At 43.4% G+C, this 19,867-nt stretch overlaps 1 protein-coding gene and 1 pseudogene across 1 annotated transcript; both read left to right on the forward strand.

Annotated features, from left to right (window-relative positions):
- Positions 1 to 87: 87 nt before the first annotated feature.
- Positions 88 to 16,107, forward strand: BCL2L10 (BCL2 like 10). Its single transcript, XM_070469268.1, has 3 exons — positions 88 to 8,169; positions 9,906 to 10,024; positions 15,046 to 16,107. The coding sequence occupies exons 1-3, from the start codon at positions 7,735 to 7,737 to the stop codon at positions 15,080 to 15,082; spliced, it is 591 nt and encodes a 196-aa protein (XP_070325369.1). The 5' UTR covers positions 88 to 7,734; the 3' UTR covers positions 15,083 to 16,107.
- LOC139035459 (T-complex protein 1 subunit delta pseudogene) lies at positions 11,654 to 13,419 on the forward strand (annotated as a pseudogene).
- Positions 16,108 to 19,867: the final 3,760 nt, after the last annotated feature.

A 19,867-nucleotide genomic window follows, 5' to 3' on the forward strand; every position in this document is an offset into this window, starting at 1 on the left:
TCACTTATATGGAGGAAGAAACATAATATCCTGCCTTTATTTAAAATTCAGCAGATCCTTCTGGACGATACCAAGTGCTTTAGTTATAGGATCCATTGGGGAAATAAAAGGTCACCTCAAACCAAAAACCATTCCTGGGTGAGGCTTGCCCTCTGGGTGGTTAGGTCTGCCGGGCCATGTCCTTGTGTCCGAGGGCTGCGCGTGCCGAGTCCCCCGGATCCTCGGTCCCCTCTCACGGCCCTTCTCCTGATGGTAGCTCCAGCTTTGCAGGCCCAGCCCCGGGCCCTGCTGTGCAGAGGCCCTTCGACGCCTGGAGCTCTCGGATAGGCCTGGGCCTCGTGCCCCTGTAAACCTCGGGGTGCACAGGCCCACCCACAAAACTACTCATTCAGATGTCAAAATGAGTCAGAAATTCCCCAGGCCAGCTTTTCCATAAACTCTTTTAAAATAAACATAATGGTTATATTCAATCATTTGCCAAGAAAACATTTACTAAGGGTTTTACTACACAGTAGGTCCTGGAGTAGAGAGAGACAATGTGAAAAGCCCCTACTCACCTCCCCCAGTCTGCACCCCCTCCATCTCTGCTGCTCTCCCACCCTGAGAACAAGAGAGAAGACGGGCGGGAGCAGAGCCCGGAGGCACAGCCTTCAGCACCTTCTCCATTCCGCGCAGGGGCTCAGGAGAATGGGCAGCAGGTCCACCCGGTTCCTGCCAACTGCTGAAGTGCTGGCCCCACAACATGTCCTGTGAAATCCCCAAGCTCTGCTCCCAGAAGGTTCTCCCAAGTTTGTTCCTGGGCTCCCGGTTATGGTACTTCCTTCCCTGTCTCCCACAGACCCTTCCATGTGTCTGCAGTCTGACCTGGGCCTCCCAGAAGTGAAGGAAGACGGGGCAAAGGAGAAGTCAGTCAGGCTCAAGCAGATTCAAGGCTGTATATTTGGAGAGGTGGGAGGCATTGTCAGTATACGTGCAAAGTAGTCCCTAACTTTACAATCAGAAAAGTGATTTTCAGGGCCCTAAGAAAGTATTCCCTCCAACACTCACTCCCATGGGCATTAAGCCACCTCCCCTATAAGTATTTAATCTCACCTGGGTGTTGTTTAGTAGTATTATTGATGAAATACTTGGTTGGGAATATACCAGATTACATGGATATTCAGGGATAAACTTTAGGTAATAAATCGTATTTTGCACATTGAAAATAATAGTGGAGTTTGTTAATCAGGCTTTCTGTTTTTTTTTTTTTAGAGGACTAGGAGGCAAAGGTACTAAACCATTGTGGTGAAGGGGCCAAACAGATGTGCCCACAGGTGTGCAGAGCCTTGGACACCCCCTTTCCAGGCAGAGAAGAGAAAGGTTAGGCAGAGAAGGGGTTTAACAAGGAGGTGTGTGATGACAGGTGGTGTGGGAAATACCTGTGAACTAAAACCAAGGCAGCTGCTTTGAGGGAGTGAGTGGCTGGCCTCCCAGAAGTGGGTCTGGGTTCAGGGCTCTGGAGTGAGCCCAGGCACCCATTATCCACTTCCCTCTTCCCATCCTGGGCCTCCTCCACACCCTTCACTGGATTGTAAGTGACATTAAAATAGCACAAGTTCTAAGGGCCCTTGCAACCTGGCCTCTCCTAGTTGCTTGGCCATCTGGCTAGAAGGTGAACCTTCTAACACTTGATTGATCTTAAGAGGGGGACAGCATGGGGACAAAGGTTTAGACCGAGCTTTTCCACTTTTACAGGATGTATAATATCTAAATGCCTCTCAGCCTCAGTTTTCTCATCTAGGAAATGGGAGAGCTCTAAAGTTCCTTCCCCTCTTCTCTTTCCTGTTCTCTTCCTGTCCCTTTCAACTCCTCCCGTCCCTTCTCCCTCATTCTTCCCCTTGTCCCCCCATCTCCTCCCTCCTCTCTCTTCTTATTTCACCTCTTTCCTGTCTCTCTCCTCCTCCTCCCTCCCCCCTCCTCCCTACTCTCCTCCTCCTTTTTCATTCTTTACTCTCCTCTCACTCCTACAGCCCCTATTCATATATCAAAATAGTAATTATTAAAGATTCATCTAGGCTACTGGTTCTCAATGTTTTCATCTAAAGATCCCTCTACACTCTTAAAAATTATTGAGGACCACAAAGAGCTTTTTGTTTATGTTGCTTATATCTATCAATATTTATCATATTAGAAATGAAAACTGAGAAAAATGATAAAACACAGGATTCCAGAAGCACATATTCTACTACCCATCAGTAGCCTCTTGAAAACTCCTGAGAAAATCAGAGTTTTAAAAGACACACGTACAAAAAAGGAGTCAGTATTATTGTGAAAATAGTTTTGACTTTGGAGGGTCCCCAGAAGGACTCCCAGGGTCATACTGACTTTGAAAGCAGCATATCTGGGCACAGAGAGACAGTGGGCAAGGCAAGAGACCAGCAGGGGCTGTGAATCTCTGACAATCTTTTCAAAGGAAGACCCTTGGGATTCTGGGGTAAGCTCAGCTGCTGAGTTCAAAGATTAACTGGCACTGGGATTGGAGCTTCCCTCCAAGCCTAGGATTGCTGACTGAGCAGGCATTTGTAGATCTGCATTCCCCAGATGTGCCCACTGGCTCGACAGCAGGTTAAACACACAGACCCTAAGGCCTGTCCCCTGGAGATCAGGATCAGGCAGGACTGAAGTGGGCTGGGAATTCTGATGAGGGGGCAAGCTGGGGAAAGGTCTCAGTGAATCTTCTTGTCTGTAGATCCTTTGGGAGCACACGAAGCTAAACCACTCGCTGTCTCACCAGTGACGGGGGAGAATCAGGTCACTCTTCAGAGTATCTGCCAACCCCTCATTCTCTAACCAGGGCTTGGTGCTAGCTAGGCTGGCCTTCAGGACTGATCAGTCTCCACGGTGGGCAGTCTCCCACTAATTCTGGTGAAAGAAGTGAATATGTTTCTGTAGTTGTGAAAAGGATGCAGACCCCCTAGGGAGGAGATGGGGTCAGAAACAATGTGCTGATTGATTTAACCACATAAGAAAAACTCAGTGCAAATATGAACATTTATGCAAAGACTGTGACAACAAAAATTGCCTATCTTTGAACCCCAGGGTATCTAACCAACACACCACTGGGGAATGCTTAACATTTGCCTGGTTACTCATGTAAACCAGGAACCAGAAGTCACTGCTTCCAACCTGTCTGTGTTCCCCAGTAATAGGTGGCCTCCCCTCCTAGGTGTTACCCGAGGGAAATGAAAACACGTCCACACAGTAACTTGAACACAGATGTCCACACAGTAACTTGAACACAGATGTTCACAGCAGCTCAAAGTGGAACAACTCAAAGGTTCAGCTGCCGATGAATGGATGGCCAAAATGTGGTATGTCTATACAATGGGATATTATTTAGCAACACAAAGGAATTAAGTACTGATTCAAGCTACAACATGGATGAGCTTTGAAAACATACCAGGTGAAAGAAGCCAGGCATATAGGACCACATAGTGAATGATTCCATTTACATGAAATGTCAGAACAGGCAGATCCATAGCAACAGAAAGTAGGTCACTGGTTACTTACGAGATTGGATATCCTTCGAGATAATGAAATTACACAGTGGTGATGGTTGCACTACCTTGAATATACTATAGCCCACTGAAATCTATACTTTAAAAGTGAATTTTGTGGTATTGTGAATTATATCACAATAAAGCTGTTTAAATGTATATGAAAAAATAGTAGGTGGTCTCTAGCTACTTTCAGTATTTTAAAAACAAAACCAGAAACCATATAGGTAAGGCTCACCAAAAATGTCACAAATTGCATTTTGGTTAGAAGTGGGCCAAGTGAGCCTGGTAACCTTGATCAATTCATATTAATAATACAAGCTCCTCTGTAAAGAGCTTTTACTATGTGCCAGGCAGTATGCTAAAGCCTTTGTACATACCAACTCATGTAACCCTTTTAACAAAGTATGATGCAGACAGTTTATCACCTCCATTTCTTAGTTTAGGAAATTGAGGCTGGGAGAGCTGAAAAACTTTTTTCACAGTTGCACAGCTTCTAAGTGGCAGAGGAGGGATTATAGCCAAGTCTGACTGCAAACTGGATAAGAAATTCTGTGTGGAGGTTAATTTATCCATTTGTTTGATTTAGCTAATACTAACCAATGGCAGGGCCAGAGGATTTACTACTAACACCCAGGCTACTCCAAATCTAAGAAAAAACTGTGTGCTTGCTAATAAAATATAAAGTGTGTGCTTGCTAATAAAATATAAAATCATGACTAACTTGAAAATAAAACATGAACTTATATCAAAACATTTAACATAATAAGGGAATTCATAAGATATTTCAACCAGCTCTTTTTGACAACGTTTATATTCCCTTCTGGCAAAATTCATTTCTCACCATATCAATCACTGGCACTTGCAGAACAGGCCCTCAGCACTAGCATTAGCCAGCTCAGCCTTCACAGAGGGAGTTCTGTTAGGGCCACATCCTCTGTCTCTGCTGCATGGCCTCTTCATGGGCATTCACAGAGCAGGCACCGTGGCAGCTGTGTAAAGAAGCTGTCTGATAGCCACAGAGCACAGAATTTTGTCTACTTGATTGTAAGATCCTCTACAGTGGCCACCCTTTGGAGACGTTGACATGGGAGACAAGTATCTTCAATCTGCACCTGTTCAGAGGGGTTCACCCACATAGCTGTGTGCAAGATTTCCTTGTCACCAATCTTCAAGGTCCTGACCATCCAGCCAAACCATCAGAAGCTGCCCAAGATTCAGTGAAGATCTCTACTCTAACCATCTCTCACCCCAGACTTAGGGTACAGTCATATATCCTGCTTGAATTTCTAACTGGTGGGAGGATTTTCCTTCACCACTGTCTTCACAGTACCCCCCAACCCCAAGCAGAACTATAAGGCTCTAGCTATCCACTTTCATGTGGTACCAGCATATCATATAGACCTATCTACAATATATCAATAACCTCAGATATGCAGATGACACCACCCTAACGGTAGAAAGCAAAGAGGAACTAAAGAGCCTCTTGATGAAGGTGAAAGAGAAGAGTGAAAAAGCCAGCTTGAATCTCAACATTCAAAAAACTAAGGCCATGGCATCTGGTCCCATCACTTTATGGCAAATAGATGGGGGAAAAAAATGCAAACAATGACAGACTTTATTTTATTGGGCTCCAAAATCACTGTGGACAGTGACTTCAACCATGAAATTAAAAGATGCTTGCTCCTTGGGAAAAAAAGCCGTGACAAACCTAGACAGTGTAGTAAAAAGCAGAGACATCACTTTGCCAAAAAGGTCTGTATAACCAAAGCTGTGGTTTTTCCAGTAATCATGTATAGATATGAGAGTTGGGCCATAAAGAAGGCTGAGTGCTGAAGACTGATGCTTTCAAACTGGTGCTGGAGAAGACTCTTGAGAGTCCCTTGAACAGCAAGGAGATGAAACCAGTCAATCCCAAAGGAAATCAACCCAGAATATTCATCGGAAGGACTGATGCTAAAGCTGAAGCTCCAATATTGTGGGCACCTGATGCGAAGGGCTGACTCATTGGAAAAGACCCTGATGCTGGGAAAGATTGGGGGCAGAAGGACAAGGGGGTGACAGAAGATGAGATAGTTGGATGGCATCATCGACTCAGTGGATATGAGTTTGAGCAAACTCTGGGAGATCATGAAGGACGGTGAAGCCTGGTGTGCTGCTGTTCATGAGGTCAGACATGACTGAGCAACTAAGCAACAATACAACATCTACAATCCAGGTTTGAGTTCTTCTCCATCAGTCAGCTTCTCATAAGCAACTCCCTGGAGGCCACAGGCATGGAATGAGGGGGCAAAGCAACAAGAGTTGGTGTTGCAGCGGTCTGAGCCACCCACCTATACAATCCTACGTCATGGACCTGAGTTCAGTCTCTTATATACCATTTCGACTTGATGATAGATTTCTACTGTGCACGCCTAACTTTATAACGAGATAGGTCCAACAGCATCCATATTATGATTAGATCTCAAACTGCCTGATCACCTCATTCAGCTTCTACCAAGTAGCAAGCCAGAACCTGCTTCTCCAAAGGAGAATAGTTAGTTACTGGCAAAAGAGGACATAGATTTGCTTTAAAATCCTAGAGGTCTGCACTGCAGTGCTATTGGTGCTTGTCAGAGATTCCATCCAGCTTCCCTATTTGACACTTCAAGTATCATTGGATCTTTTGGATCACCAGACCCAAGTGGTACAGCAGCTTGTTGCTGATTAGTCACTCCCATGGACTGTAGCCCACAGGCTCCTCTGTCCGTGGGCTTTCCCCAGCAAGAATACTGCATTGGGTTGCCATTTCCTTCTCCAGGGTATCTCCCCAACCCAGGGATTAAACTCACATCTCCTGCGTTGCAGGCAGATCCTTTACCACTGCACCACCTGGGAAATCAGTTCGTACTTCAGCCTGAACAGCTGCAGAGCCTTCTCTTGTTTTACTCCCAAATCCACCAGCCTGTAGATGGGTTGACGTTGCATACTCAGATGTGTATGTTGCCTCCGAAGTGACCTACCAAGTTTGTGCCTCTTTCTTTTTGTAGGTGATACAAGATACAGCTATTCATCTTTCACCCCGGTGGGGATATTTCAAAATGCTCCAGACCAATGAACCCTCACAAATTTCACAGCTGATACCAATTCTGTGTCTGCCTGAGTCCATTCAGGAGAAAGAAGCCATGGAATAACATGAACAGAGAAAGATTAGTATAAGAAGTATATTAACTATAATAGGGGAGTGGAGTAATGAGGGATTAGCTAGTAAAAAGTGGAGAATTCTAAGTAATATAAGGATGGTAGCTATAAGAAACAACCAAAAGCCTGGATAATTCTATTATAATGACAGTTTAACTGTGCTGTGATTGGCCGTTTCTTTGTCCCATCACTTAGACTGTAGGGTCCTTAAGAGCAGGGACCACGTGCCTTGTTCTCCATTGTGTCTCCAGTGCTAAGGGGGAGACCTAGCACCCCAAAGGCTAGGAGTAAATGAGTGAATGAATGAATGAATGCACAAAAGTAGCTAATATTGGTACTCTAGTAGCAACATGCAGGAGAATTACCCTGTTTCCTGTCCCGTATGGCCAGATTCCAACACACACCTGGATGCTTCCATCCAATCTGAGAAAATGCTGATAACACTTTCGAGGGAGTCACCAGCGGAGGGCTGTGTGTAGCCTTTGTCAACCTCTCCTGGTATGAAAGAAAATGTCGGTGGCTCACCCATGTTCGACTCATAAACTGTAGCCCCCTAGGCTCCTCTGTCCATGGAATTCTCCAGGCAAGAATACTGGAATGGGTAGCCATTCACTTCTCCAGGGGGCCTTTCCCACGTAGGGATCAAACCCTGGTCTCCCACATTGCAGGCAGATTCTTGACCATCTGAGCCACCAGGGAACCTCTCCTAAAGGAGAGGCCAGCCTAGCCCATTTGCCTTGACTGTTCCCTCTGGGTTCTTAGTCCCCAAGCCGAAAGCTAGAAACAATAACCCCCAGAGTCTCACTCTGACCCTGACTGCTACGTGAATCCATGCACACCACGGGGCCCTGGCTGTTGGGACCGGAACAAGTGTAGATGGGATTCCCATCAAAGGCCCCTCTCCAGACCTGGGAAAGCAACTGCGTGGGGGCGGGCTGAGCCGAGCCAGCGCGAGGAGGGGCGGGGCGCCGGCAGGCCCAGAAAACAGGCCCGGGTCGGACCCGGTAGAGGCGGAGCCATGGTGGACCCGTTTAGGGAGCGCACCGCCCGGCTACTGGTGGACTACCTCGAGTTCTGCGCCCGGGAGCCCGGCACTCCCGCTCCTGCGCCCTCCACGCCCGAGGCTGCCGTGCTGCGCCACGTGGCCGCCCGTGTCCAGGAAGCAAATCGAAACGTCTTGCCGCTTTACCGCCGCTGCCGCAGGCACCGCGTCGAGCTGGTGGCCAGGATGGCGCAGAGGCTACTCGACGAAGACCCTGGCCCCAGCTGGGGACGCGTGGCCTCACTCGTGACCTTCGCGGGGTCGCTGCTGGAGAGGCTGCCGCAGACGACCCGACGGCAGAAGAGAGACGACGACGACGGCGTTAGCAGGGACTGTCGGCTCCTGGTGGCCCTTCTGTGTGTCCAGTTCTGCGAAAGGCACCGCGCCTGGCTGATGGCCAACGGCGGCTGGGTGAGCGCGAAGGACGCGGGGCTGGTGGGCGGCCTGGGACGCGCACACGCAGCCACAGCCGGCTAGCGGAGGGACTCCGAGGCGCCAGCCCTGTAGAGCATTCGTTTCAGCAGGACTGGGAAGTTTGGGGTGAATTCTGACTTTCTGTACCGGTAGAGGCAGTTGCCGAAACAGGCCCAACTAGACAGCTCGCATACTAAACCGTTCTGAAAACGCAGCACCCGACTTGGGTTTGCACACTTTGGCCCTTCCCTTGACCACCCTCCGCTTGTAGGGTGTGCTCATGGTAGGTCTGGATGCTTTGTTTAGTTAAGTAGACTCCCGAAGTGGTGAAGTCAGCAATGGGGTGACCTGGGCCAGATGGATTCTTTATACGAAACTTATTAGATGCACCTTTCTTTATGACCCCACAGCTCTGCAGGTCAGAGCACACCAGCCTTTTTCATTAGAATGAAAAAGCAAAAAAAAGAAAAAGCAGCCCCTGGTCCATCCCCACATCCCTCAGGAAGCACTAAGGCAGAGGTGTTTGGCGGTGGGGTGTGCGTGGGCACCCTGTGGTGGTGCTGACCTGAGGTTCCTTAACTTCTGATTTACCACACTCAGCCTTCAATTGCGAGAGAGCCTGCCGCCCAGGCTCTCAGCTGTAAGTCATTGATCTCTGGTCTAGGCTAGAGCAGGAGTTGCACTGCAGCTCCAAAACCAAGCCAATGACCAAGGAGAGTCTGGCCAGCCTTCAGTAAGAGGGTAGAATGCCCTGCTGGGTTCTGAGCGAGACCCCTGCTTCTTTCTTCTCTTCCTTACTGGAGTTGGAGCAATGACTGTAGTGACCCAAGTTATAGAAGAAATGCAGCCAAATTATTAAAACCAGCAATTAAAAACATAATCTAAAAAGCAGTTGAAACATAATCTAAAAATAATCTGGGGAAGACACTGCACTGTTTGCCATTTCCTGACAGACCTGTATTGATGAATTGCGTTCCTTTTGTGGAGGAAGGATAGTATTTGAGTCAGAACCTTGACCTTATATGAACAGTTTAAGGTGTTAGCATTAACTTCATCCTTTTGGTATATGAAGGGATGGGGGCGTAGGTCTTCAACTCTCCAGGCCTGTGAATTGTCAGAAATTCACCTGAGCCATTTGTCTTAACAAGGCATTTGGCCCCCAAGAGCCCTTCACACTAAAGAGGAAATTGATGGGGAGGTGTTGGTTTTTTTTTCCCCTTAACTTTTGGCTAATCACCATTGAGTAAAGAATAATCTTTTAATATCAAAAAGCAGAAACTGTCCAGTTGGGTAAAGAAGAAGTGCCCACATCTCTCACAGCTGCAGTTTAAATGCCACAGTCTGGATTTCAGGTCCCTTCCTGCCCATTTTTCTGAATGGAACTACTTGCTTTATTGTCTCTGGAGATACCTTTCAAGTTAGTAATTTGTCATTTTCCCAAATGGCATCTGTTTTGTGATCAGGAAAAAACAGATATAGTATTCTACTTTCCTCTTGGGTTTTGAAAGAAGTGAGTAAAAGATGAGGATTCCTGCTCTAAGTGACAAAATCATGTCCTCTATGTTCCTCCTGTGTTAGACAACTTCTTACAAGCCCTAATTGAAAGATTCCTAATTACAAGTAACCTACTGATCAGAACCTTTTTTAACTTTTTAAATCCGGGAGTTGTCTTACTGCTTCATCCAGAAGCTCTGAGTATTATGAAACTAATTCTCTTCTTCCTCCCGTTTTAGGATGGATTTTGCCTCTTCTTCAGCCACTCATTGCAGCCATCTTGGGAAAGACAGCTGGTCTGGTTATTCCTCTCATACTGGACAGCAATAATCATAATCTACTTCTGGATAAAATTATCGTGAGTTCTAAAATTCTTAACTCATTTCTGCCTGCCTAACTCTGACCAACCCAGCAAATTTGAAATGTGAAAGACCAAATCAGAGTAAACCACCTTCTGAGACATTTTTATCTGCGTTCATATAAGGAGTCCTGCAGTGTTTCAGCCAGCGTTTTAACTCCTGACAACCCAATATATTGGGACAAAGGCATAAATGGCTCTTTTAAAAATGGGGGACACAGGGGTCCAAAGGCTTATTGCTCCAAAGAATTACAGAAGAAACCGCTTATCATTAACTACGAAATGTGGGGCTATTTGCTACATTTGGATAAGAGTGGATATGCGTCTCTCATCTATCCATGATTTCATGTGCTACTACTGATTGATTTATCAAGGCAGTATGTCAGGGGTGTAAAATGATACCACAAGTTCCCTGAGTCACAGTCTGACAAAGAATGTAATAGTAAATCTTTTTAAAGGAATCCTTTCTAAATTCTTCTTGGTTTCTAGAGTTAATGTATTGAAATTTATTAAATTTTATTTTTCTGATTTCAATAAATTTTTAAATCTTTAGTTTTAATAAATTTATGCATCTTTTTAAAAAATAATGGTGTTGCTTGGGATTCAATAAGCCTTTATTCTTAGGAGTAACTTGATTGACAGTTTCCTTTTATTGTCCCTTTAAATACAGCACAGACAAACATTTTAAACATTTAATCAATACACAAGCACTTAGCAAATCCATATCTTTCACCTTCCATTCTGAAGTCAGCTCATCAGTTGAAGCTGATGGAGAGAGAAAACTTGACCCTCTTAGATACTATACCTGAGGCCTGTGAATTTAGAAGACAAAAGATAGGAAACAGGAGGAAAACATACACGTTTTATTTGTTGCTGTTTTTTACAGGGGACTTTATAGAAAACAAGTGAAAAAGAAACAGACTTGTATACCATTTTAGCAAAGAATGGTAAATTGTGGCGATATGACTAAACAAGGGATTCCCAGGTGGCTCAGTGGTAGAGAATCTATCTGCCAATGCGGGAGGTGACGGTTTAATCCCAGTTTTGGGACAATCCCCTGGAGTAGGAAATGATAGCCTGCTCCAGTGTTCTCACCTGGAAGATTCCATGGATAGAGGAGCGAGTCCGTGGGGTCTCGAAAGAGTCGGCAGCAACTGAGCCACACAAGCATGACTAAACAAGGAAAAGGGTTGGACGTCCAGGGGTCATTTTGCATTGGCCAGAAAGTTCATGTGGGTTTTTCCGTAACATCTTATGGAAAATCCCAAATGCACTTTTTGACCAACCCAGTCTGTTGTGGGACAGTGACTAGGAAATAAATGGGGGAAGCAAATGGAAGATGAGGATTATTTTAGTAAAATTAATGCAGATTCATCTTGGTATTAACTCCCATTGCCAGTAATAGAAGTGTTCTCCCCTTCCTGGTACAAAAAGTCACCTTCCTCACGGGAAATTTATACCCTCCTTTTGGGCAGGAAGAGGGAGAAGAGAGAGCCCTTCGTCTGTATGCTATTTCTCAGATTTCTTCAGCTCAGATTAATCAGTATGCCGAAGTGGCATATTTGGGGGTAACATTCTGATCCCTTTCAGTGGACATAGTTATCCTGCTGCCCACTGGAATCTGTGTCCATGTGTCCTTTTGGAGCCCTCACGGACCCAGCCAAGCTTGTCAGCAGCCAGGGGAAAAGCGCCTGTGTGGATAAAAAGCTAGCCTAGATCTGCTTCAGCAGTGTCTCCATAGATGAAGCTGTTGCTGATGCTATTAGAACAAGACTTGAACCAAAAGGAATGGATAAAATGGTTCAAGATGGGAGAGGTAATGAGACCATTACGAACGGTGCTAGCATTCTGAAACAAACACGAGTGTTACATCCAGCAGCCAGAATGCTGGCAGAGCCATGGCTCAAGAGAACCAGGGAAGTGGCGCCACATCAGTGGTCATTGTTGCTGGCTCACGCTCTCTCTCCGATTGCTCTAACAACTTTTTTCAGAAATGGATTTATTATTTCTCAGTCATCCTAGAGGGTTTGGAAAAGGGTATTGAAGTCTTGACGTGCCTTGACCTGTGGAACCAAGTGACAGAGAAAAGTTGCTAAACAGTGCAACCATTTTGTTGAACTCAGCCATTGTCTCTCAGTATTCAAGTGTAAATGCAGGGAGGAGAGTGACCGACCCACCACAGCTACTGGCATAGATCTTAGAGATGTCAGAATAGCTAAGAAACTTGCTAATGCCCTCGAGGGTGTAATGCTAAGTGAAATAAATCAGACAGAAAGACAAATATTGTGTGATCTCTCTTACAGATGGAATCTAAAAAATAATAAAGAACCAAGCTTATAGATAGAATAAGTTCGTGGTTGCCAGAGGTAGGGGGTGAAGGATGAGAGAAATAGGTTAAACTGTTGTTTTTTTTTTTAGTTTAATTAAACTGTCATTTTAAAAAAGAGGCAGGTGGGGGCGGGAAACTTGCACGGACAGTTGATTGTGAGTTGGTGGAAGGGCTGGTTCTCAACCAAAAGGTGGCCAATTCTGACATAGCCAGAACTGAAAAGCCTAAGATTGGGCTTAAAAGCAGATCAGGATATTCAATTTCTGTTGTGCAGCCAAGCCCTGAGGGAAGACAGCCTATGTTCTAAGTGAAGCAAATTTTAAAAATAGAATTCTCTTCTTAAGACATGACCTTAGTGATCTTGTGTTAACTTTCCTGATCAAAATGAATATTGTGGTAGTTAAGGATAATTGAAAGAGACTGGAACCAAGCCACTTGCTCATACTGACCAACTTGCTGCTGACATGCTGGGTTTGGGTGAGTGAGCCGAGGGGATCAGTTTTCATGATTCTGGCAAACTGCTCAAGGTTACAGGCTGTATGAGCCCAGGAAAAGGTTGCAGTTGTGGTTCCTGGTTCTAACAAATCAGGCTTGAAGAAGCTGAGCCCTTGATTCATGATTCTCTATGTCTGATTCGTTGTTGAGTGAAGCAGAAAGCTGTTCTTGTTGGGAGGGCGTGCTCCAGAAATAGTGGGCCCTGTGGTTAGCTGGATATGCATGAATATTGAGTGGTATGAGATCCTACTGCGTTTGTGCCTTTACAGATGTGGTGACGGTCATTTCATCTATGCTAGCTAAAACTGCTGGGCTGAATCCCATTTCTACAGTAACAGAACAAAAAACAAGCGAAAAACAGATATGCCCAAGGAGAAAACTATAGGCATTAATGTCCAAAAGGGTGGTATTTCCAGGGTTTTGGAGGAACTGATTGTTCAGCCTTTGTTGGCTTCAGTCAGTACTGACACTAACAACTGAAACTGTCTGGAGCATTCTGCACATTGATGATGCGGTAAATGCTCAGTAATCTGGATGATGCTGGCTGCACCGTCGTGGCCACTGATAGTTTAGCTGGAGTGCACCACTCCCTTGGTGTCCCTTCTTGTTTGTAAGATTGTTTTCCTCTTTACATTCCTGAGCTTGGTCTTCCATTTGGCATTAGCTTGAAATTGTTTTGACACAATGAGAATATTAACTATTTGATTATAAAATTAAAAAACTGCAGTGTCACACCAGGCCTTCCTGGCCATTACTTTACTTGCATTTTATAAACAATTGGACCTGTTTTGTTGCCTCATCTTACAAGCCTTTTCTCTTCAGAACATGCAGTTCTGCTTTCTGTTCTGACTTGTTCCGTATGGCAGGATAAGCTGATTTAACTTTCCATTGCCTTGTGTTTTAGGGTGTTTCTCCCCTTATGGGCTATTGGAAACAATATTGCATGGATTTTGCCTATGTGCATAGCCCTGCATTATTATGTCTACAGAAAAGAATTATAGAAAAAGATTCTGAGTCACAGTTGATATGTATTCAAATTGAGCTGCTGCTAAATTACTTTTCAAAAGAGGTTCTACCAATCCAAACTTAGACCAGGTCAGGGAATGCTTAGCTGTTCACTCTTGCCAGTGTTAAATCATCCTAAGCTTTTGCCTTTACATCTTTTGGTGTTTGTCTTCTTTAGGAAGGTCATTCTTGTCCCAGGATTACAAAGAAAGTATTTTATGTCCTTGGTCATTGATCCATTCTGGAATCCTTTTTAATGTAGTTTTGTAATAGGGAAGAACAAATCTGACTCTATGCTTGATCTGTTCCTTTTACTTTAACATTTGTGCTTTGTTGCCAATGCTTAGTCATCCTGCCTCTGCACCTCTTGTAAAAGTATGTTGCTTACTGTCTGAAATATACAGGATAGCCTATTCTCAGGGCTCTGACTTTTAAGAGTCTATTCATATATAGATAAAAAGTTGCAAGTCAGAGAATAGTGTCTGTCTTGTTGGAGGTTTACAGGACCATCATGACCTGACCTATGTGGGCAAGAACAAAGGATTCCCACACCAAGAAGTTTGCAACAACTAATCTCCCCCTCCCTCACCTTGCCTTTAGAAGTGCTTTGCTGAAACTGAGAAGTTCCAGGCTTGAGGGTAGGAGCCACCTTCTCCTTGTAGAGCTCTGCAATAAATCTGTGCTCCAAACTCTTGTCATTTCAATTTGTTTGGCTTCACTGTGTGTGGGGCACATGAACTTGCATTTGGTATCAGCATGACGTAGGACAGTCCTTCTAAGAGCTGGGGTAGTATTTCAGCCTTGTTTATATATGGTTCATTTTTTCCTAGCTAATTTGAATGTATTATCTAGTTTGTAGACTTATCTTTTTCTTTACTAATAGCACTCTGTCACAATTACTATATGTTTATATATTTGAACATATTTGAACATCTGGCTTTATAGTTTAATCTCCTCCACCATTCTTCTTTAAAAAAAAAAGTCCTTGGCTATTTTTGTGAATTAAGATGAATTCTAAAAACCAGTTAATAAAGAATCCGCTAAGACATTGCTTAAGGATTTTGAATAGAATGGGATTAGATTATAAATCAATTTGGAAATAAGTAATATGTTTACAATATTGCATTTTCCCTTTTAAGAACATGAAATTCTCTTCCATTTATTTAGGTCTCTTACAATTTTCTTCACACAGGTCCTGTGTTCTTGCCGGACGTATTCCAGCTTTTTGACTTATGTCACCATTGGGAATAGAATCTGGAGAGAATGTTTTGCCTTCCCACAGAGAAGAGGTCCCAGAACAGAGGTCAGAGATTGGGGGCAGGATGGAGTGTGGAGAAACAGTTTTGATGACATGACTGAAATCTCATAATTTGAGTGTGCCTGAAGCTACTTGGGGCTTGATAGTTTTCCTTTTTGGCTTAAACTTTTTTTTTTTAACTCTTTATTTCTTTCTGGAGTTTACTTGATAAACAATGTTGTGTTAGTTTCAGGTGTACATACAGCAAAGTGATTCAGCTAGCATAAATATGTATCTGTTCTTCAAATTCTTTTCCCATTTAGCTTACTAAATATTGAGCAGAGTTCCTTACTATTGAGCAGTAGGTCCTTATTGTTTATTTATTATATATAGTACTATGTGTATGTTAATCACAAACTCCCTAACTATCCTTCCCACTCCCCATGCCCCACACCCCTGCCCGTTCCCCTCTGGTAACCAAAAGCTTGTTCTCTAAGACTGTGAATCTGTTTCCATTTTGTCAATTCATTTGTATCATTTTTTTAGATTCCGCATATAAGCGACATCATATATTTGTCTTTCTCTGTCTGACGTCACTCAGTATGACAATCTGTAGGTCCATCACTGTTGCTGCAAATGGCATTGTTTCATTCTTTTTTTAAGTTTTTTTAAAATGTGAATCATTTTTAAAGTCTTTATTGAATTTGTCACAATACTGCTTCTGCTTTATGTTTTAGTTTTTTGGCCTCAAGGCATGTGGGGTCTTAGCTCCCCAACTAGGGATTGAACTCTCACCTCCTGCATTTGAAGGCAAAATCTTAACCACCGGACCACCAGAGGAGTCACTATTTCATTCTTTCTAATGGCTAAATACTATTCCATTGAATATATGTACCACATAGTCTTTATCCATTCTTCTGTCAGTGGACATTTAGGTTGCTTCTGTCTTGGCTATTTTAAAGAGTGCTGCGGTGAACACTGGGGTGCATGTGTTTTTCTCCGGATATGTGCCCATGAATGGGATTGCAGAATCATACAGCAACTGTTTTTTTTTTTTTTTTTTTTTTTGGTTTGTTTGGTTTTTGTTCTTTAAGCATAATTTTTTAGAATTTATTTTTAGTTGGAGGAGAATTGCTTTACAGTGTTGTGTTGATTTCTGCCATACAACAGCATGAATCAGCCATAAGTATACATATATCCCCTCCTCCTCAACGCCCCCCACAACAGCTCCCCCATCCCACCCCGCTAAGCCATCACAGAGCACTGGGCTGAGCTCCCTGTGTTATGCAGCAGCTTCCCACTAGCTGTCTATTTTACACACGGCAATGCATATGTTTTAGTACTACTCACTCAATCTGTCCCACCCTCTCCTTATCCTGCAGTGTCCACAAGTCCATTCTCTACATCTGCATCTCTATTCCTGACTTGCAAATAGGCTCATGAGTACCATTTTTCTAGATTCCATATATATGCGTTAATATACGATATTTGTTTTTCTTTTTCTGACTGACTTCACTCTATACAATACCCTCTAGGTTCATCCATTACAGATTAACTGACTCAAGATTGATTTCTTTTCATGGCTGAGTAATATTCCATTGTATGTATGTACCACAACTTCATTATGTGTTCATCTGTTGATGGACATCTAGATTGCTTCCATGTCCTGGCTATCATAAACAGGGCTGCAGTGAACACTGGGGTACATGTGCCTTTTTGAATTATGGTTTTCTCAGGCTTCCCTGGTTACTCAGACAGTAAAGTATCTGCCTGCAGTGCAGGAGACCTGGGTTCGATCCCTGAGTTAGGAAGATCACCTGGAGAAGGAAATAACAACCCACTCCAATACTCTTGCCTGGAAAATCCCATGGACAGAGGAGACTGATAGGCTGCAGTCCATGGGGTCACAAAGAGTCAGACATGACTGAGCAACTTTTCTTTCTTCTTTCTTTCTCAGGGTACATGCCCATTAGTGGAATTACTAGGTCATATTGTAGTTTTATTCCTAGTTTTTAAAGGATGCTCCATAATGTTCTCTAGAGTAGCTATACCAGTTTACATTCCTATCAACAGCATAAGAGATTTCCCTTCTCTCCGCACCCACTCCAGCATTTATTGTTTGTTGATATTTTTAATAATGGCCATTCTGATGGGTGTGAGGTAATATCTCATTGTAGTTTTGATTTGCATTTCTCTAATAATTAATGATGTTGTGCACCTTTTCATGTGCCTCTTGGCCATTTGTATGTCTTATTTGGAAAAATGTCTGTGTGGGTCTTCTACCCATTTTTTGATTGTTTGTTTTTATGATACTAAGCCACATGAGCTGTGTGTAAATTTTTGGAACTAATCCCTTGTCAGTCACATTGTTTATAAATATTTTCTCCCATTCTGTGGATTATCTTTTTGTTTTGTTTATGGTTTCCTTTGCTCTACAGAAGTGTTTGAGTTTAATTATGTCCCATTTGTTTATTTTCATTTTTATTTCCATAAATATGGGAGGGGGATCAAAAAAGATATTGCTGTAATTTATGTCAGAGAGTGTTCTGCCTATGTTTTCCTCTTAAGAGTTTTATAGTGTCTGATCTTACATTTAGGTCTTTAATCCATTTTGAGCTTATTTTTGTGTATGGTGGTAAAGAGTTTTCTAATTTCATTTTTTACATGTAGCTGTCCAGGTTTTCCAGTGCCATTTATTGAAGAGACTGACTTTCCTGCATTGTATAGTCTTGCCTCCTTTCAGTTCAGTCTCTTTTTCATGTCCAACTCTTTGCGACCCCATGGACTGCAGCATGCCAGTCTTCCCTGTCCATTACAACTCCCAGAGCTTGCTCAAATTTCTGTCCATTAAGTCGGTGATGCCATCCAACCATCCTCTGTCATCCCCTTCTCCTCCTGCCTTCAATCCTTCCCAGCATCAGGGTCTCTTCCAATGAGTCAGCCCTTCACATCAGGTGACCAAAGTATTGGAGCTTCAGCTTCAGCAACAGTCCTTCCAATGAATATTCAGGACTGATTTCCTTTAGGATTGACTGGTTTGATCTCCTTGCAGTCCCAGGAACTCTCAAGAGTCGTCTTCAACACCACAGTTCAAAAGCATCAGTTATTTGGTGCTCTGCTTTCTTCATGGTCCAACTCTTACATCCATACATGACTACTGAAAAAACCATAGCTTTGACCAGACGGACCTTTGTCAGCAAAGTAATGTCTCTGCTTTTTAATATGCTGTCTAGGTTGGTCATAACTTTCCTTCCAAGGAGCAAGCATCTTTTAATTTCATGGCTGCATTCACCATCTGCCGTGATTTGGAGCCCAAGAAAATAAAGTCTGTCACTGTTTCCATTGTCTCCCTATCTACTTGCTGAGAAATGATGGGACTGGATGCCATGATCTTAGTTTTTTGAATGTTAAGTTTTAAGCCAACTTTTTCACTCTCCTCTTTCACTTTCATCAAGAGGCTCTTTAGTTCCTCTTCACTTTCTGCCATAAGGCTGGTGTCATGTGCATATCTGAGGTTATTGATATTTCTCCTGGCAGTCTTAATTCCAGCTTGTGCTTCATCCAGCCTGGCATTTCACATGATGTACTCTGCATGTAAGTTAAATAAAGCAGGGTGACAGTATACAGCCTTGATGTACTCCTTTCCCAATTTGGAACCAGTCCGTTGTTCCATGTCCAGTTCTAACTGTTGCTTCTTGACCTTGCCTCCTTTATCATAGATTGATTGACCATCGCTGTGTGGGTTTATTTTTGGGATCTCTGTCCTGTTCCATTGATTTGTATTTTCTATTTTTGTGCCAGTAACATACTGGATTTTTTTGGTTTAACTTTTTACTTTGTATTGGTGTATAGCCGATGAAGAATGTTGCAATAGTTTCAGGTGGACAGCAAAGGGACTCAGCCATACATATACATGTATCCATTCTCCCCCAAACTCCCTTCCCATCTCAGCTGCCACATATCATTGAGCAGAGTTCCTTGTACTAAAGAGTAGGACCTTGTTGGTTATCCATTTTAAATACAGCGGTAGGAGACATAGGAGGTGTGGGTTCGATCCCTGGGTTGGGAAGATCCTTTGGAGGAGGGCATGGCAGCCCACTCCAGTATTCTTGCCTGGAGAATCCCCATGGACAGAGGAACTTGGTGGGTTACAGTCCAGAGAGTCACAAAGGGTCAGACACAGTTGAAGCAACTGGACACACATGCATGTTCATGTCAGTCCCCAAATTCCTATCGCTTCCCCCTGGCAAGCTTCAGTTTGTTCTCTTAGTCTGTGAGTCTGTTTCTGCTTTGTAAATAAGTTCATTTGTATCACTTCTTTTTCTGTTTTGTAAATAAGTTCGTTGTATTATAAGGCATGTCATACAATATTAATCCTTCTCTGTCTGACTTCATTCAATATGACACTCTCTAAGTCCATCCATGTTGCTATAAATGGCATTATTTCATCCTTTTTAATGGCTGAGTAATATTCCAGTGTATACATGTACCAAATCTTTATCCATTCTTCTGTTGATTGGCATTTATGTTGCTTCCCTGTCCTGGATGTTTTAAATAGTGCTGCAGTGAACACTGGTGTGAATGCATCTTTTTAAATTATGCTTTTCTTTGGGAAAATGCCCATGAGTGGGATTGCTGGATCGTATGGTAGTTCTTTTTTAGTTTTGTAAAGAACCTGAATACTGCTCTCCATAGTGGCTGTATCAGTTTACATTCCCACCAACAGTGCAGGAGCATTTCCTTTCCTCCACACCCTCTCCATCATTTATTTGTTATA

The sequence above is a fragment of the Odocoileus virginianus genome, chromosome 6, assembly GCF_023699985.2.
Source record: "Odocoileus virginianus isolate 20LAN1187 ecotype Illinois chromosome 6, Ovbor_1.2, whole genome shotgun sequence".
NCBI lineage: Eukaryota > Metazoa > Chordata > Mammalia > Artiodactyla > Cervidae > Odocoileus > Odocoileus virginianus.

Bases quoted from the DNA above. Each gene is read 5' to 3' on its own strand.
- BCL2L10 (XM_070469268.1), top strand. From the start codon at position 7,735: ATGGTGGACCCGTTTAGGGAGCGCACCGCCCGGCTACTGGTGGACTAC. The intron at 8,170-9,905 runs GTGAGCGCGAAG...CTCCCGTTTTAG, and splicing joins TGATGGCCAACGGCGGCTGG to GATGGATTTTGCCTCTTCTT. The intron at 10,025-15,045 runs GTGAGTTCTAAA...TTCTTCACACAG, and splicing joins TACTTCTGGATAAAATTATC to GTCCTGTGTTCTTGCCGGAC.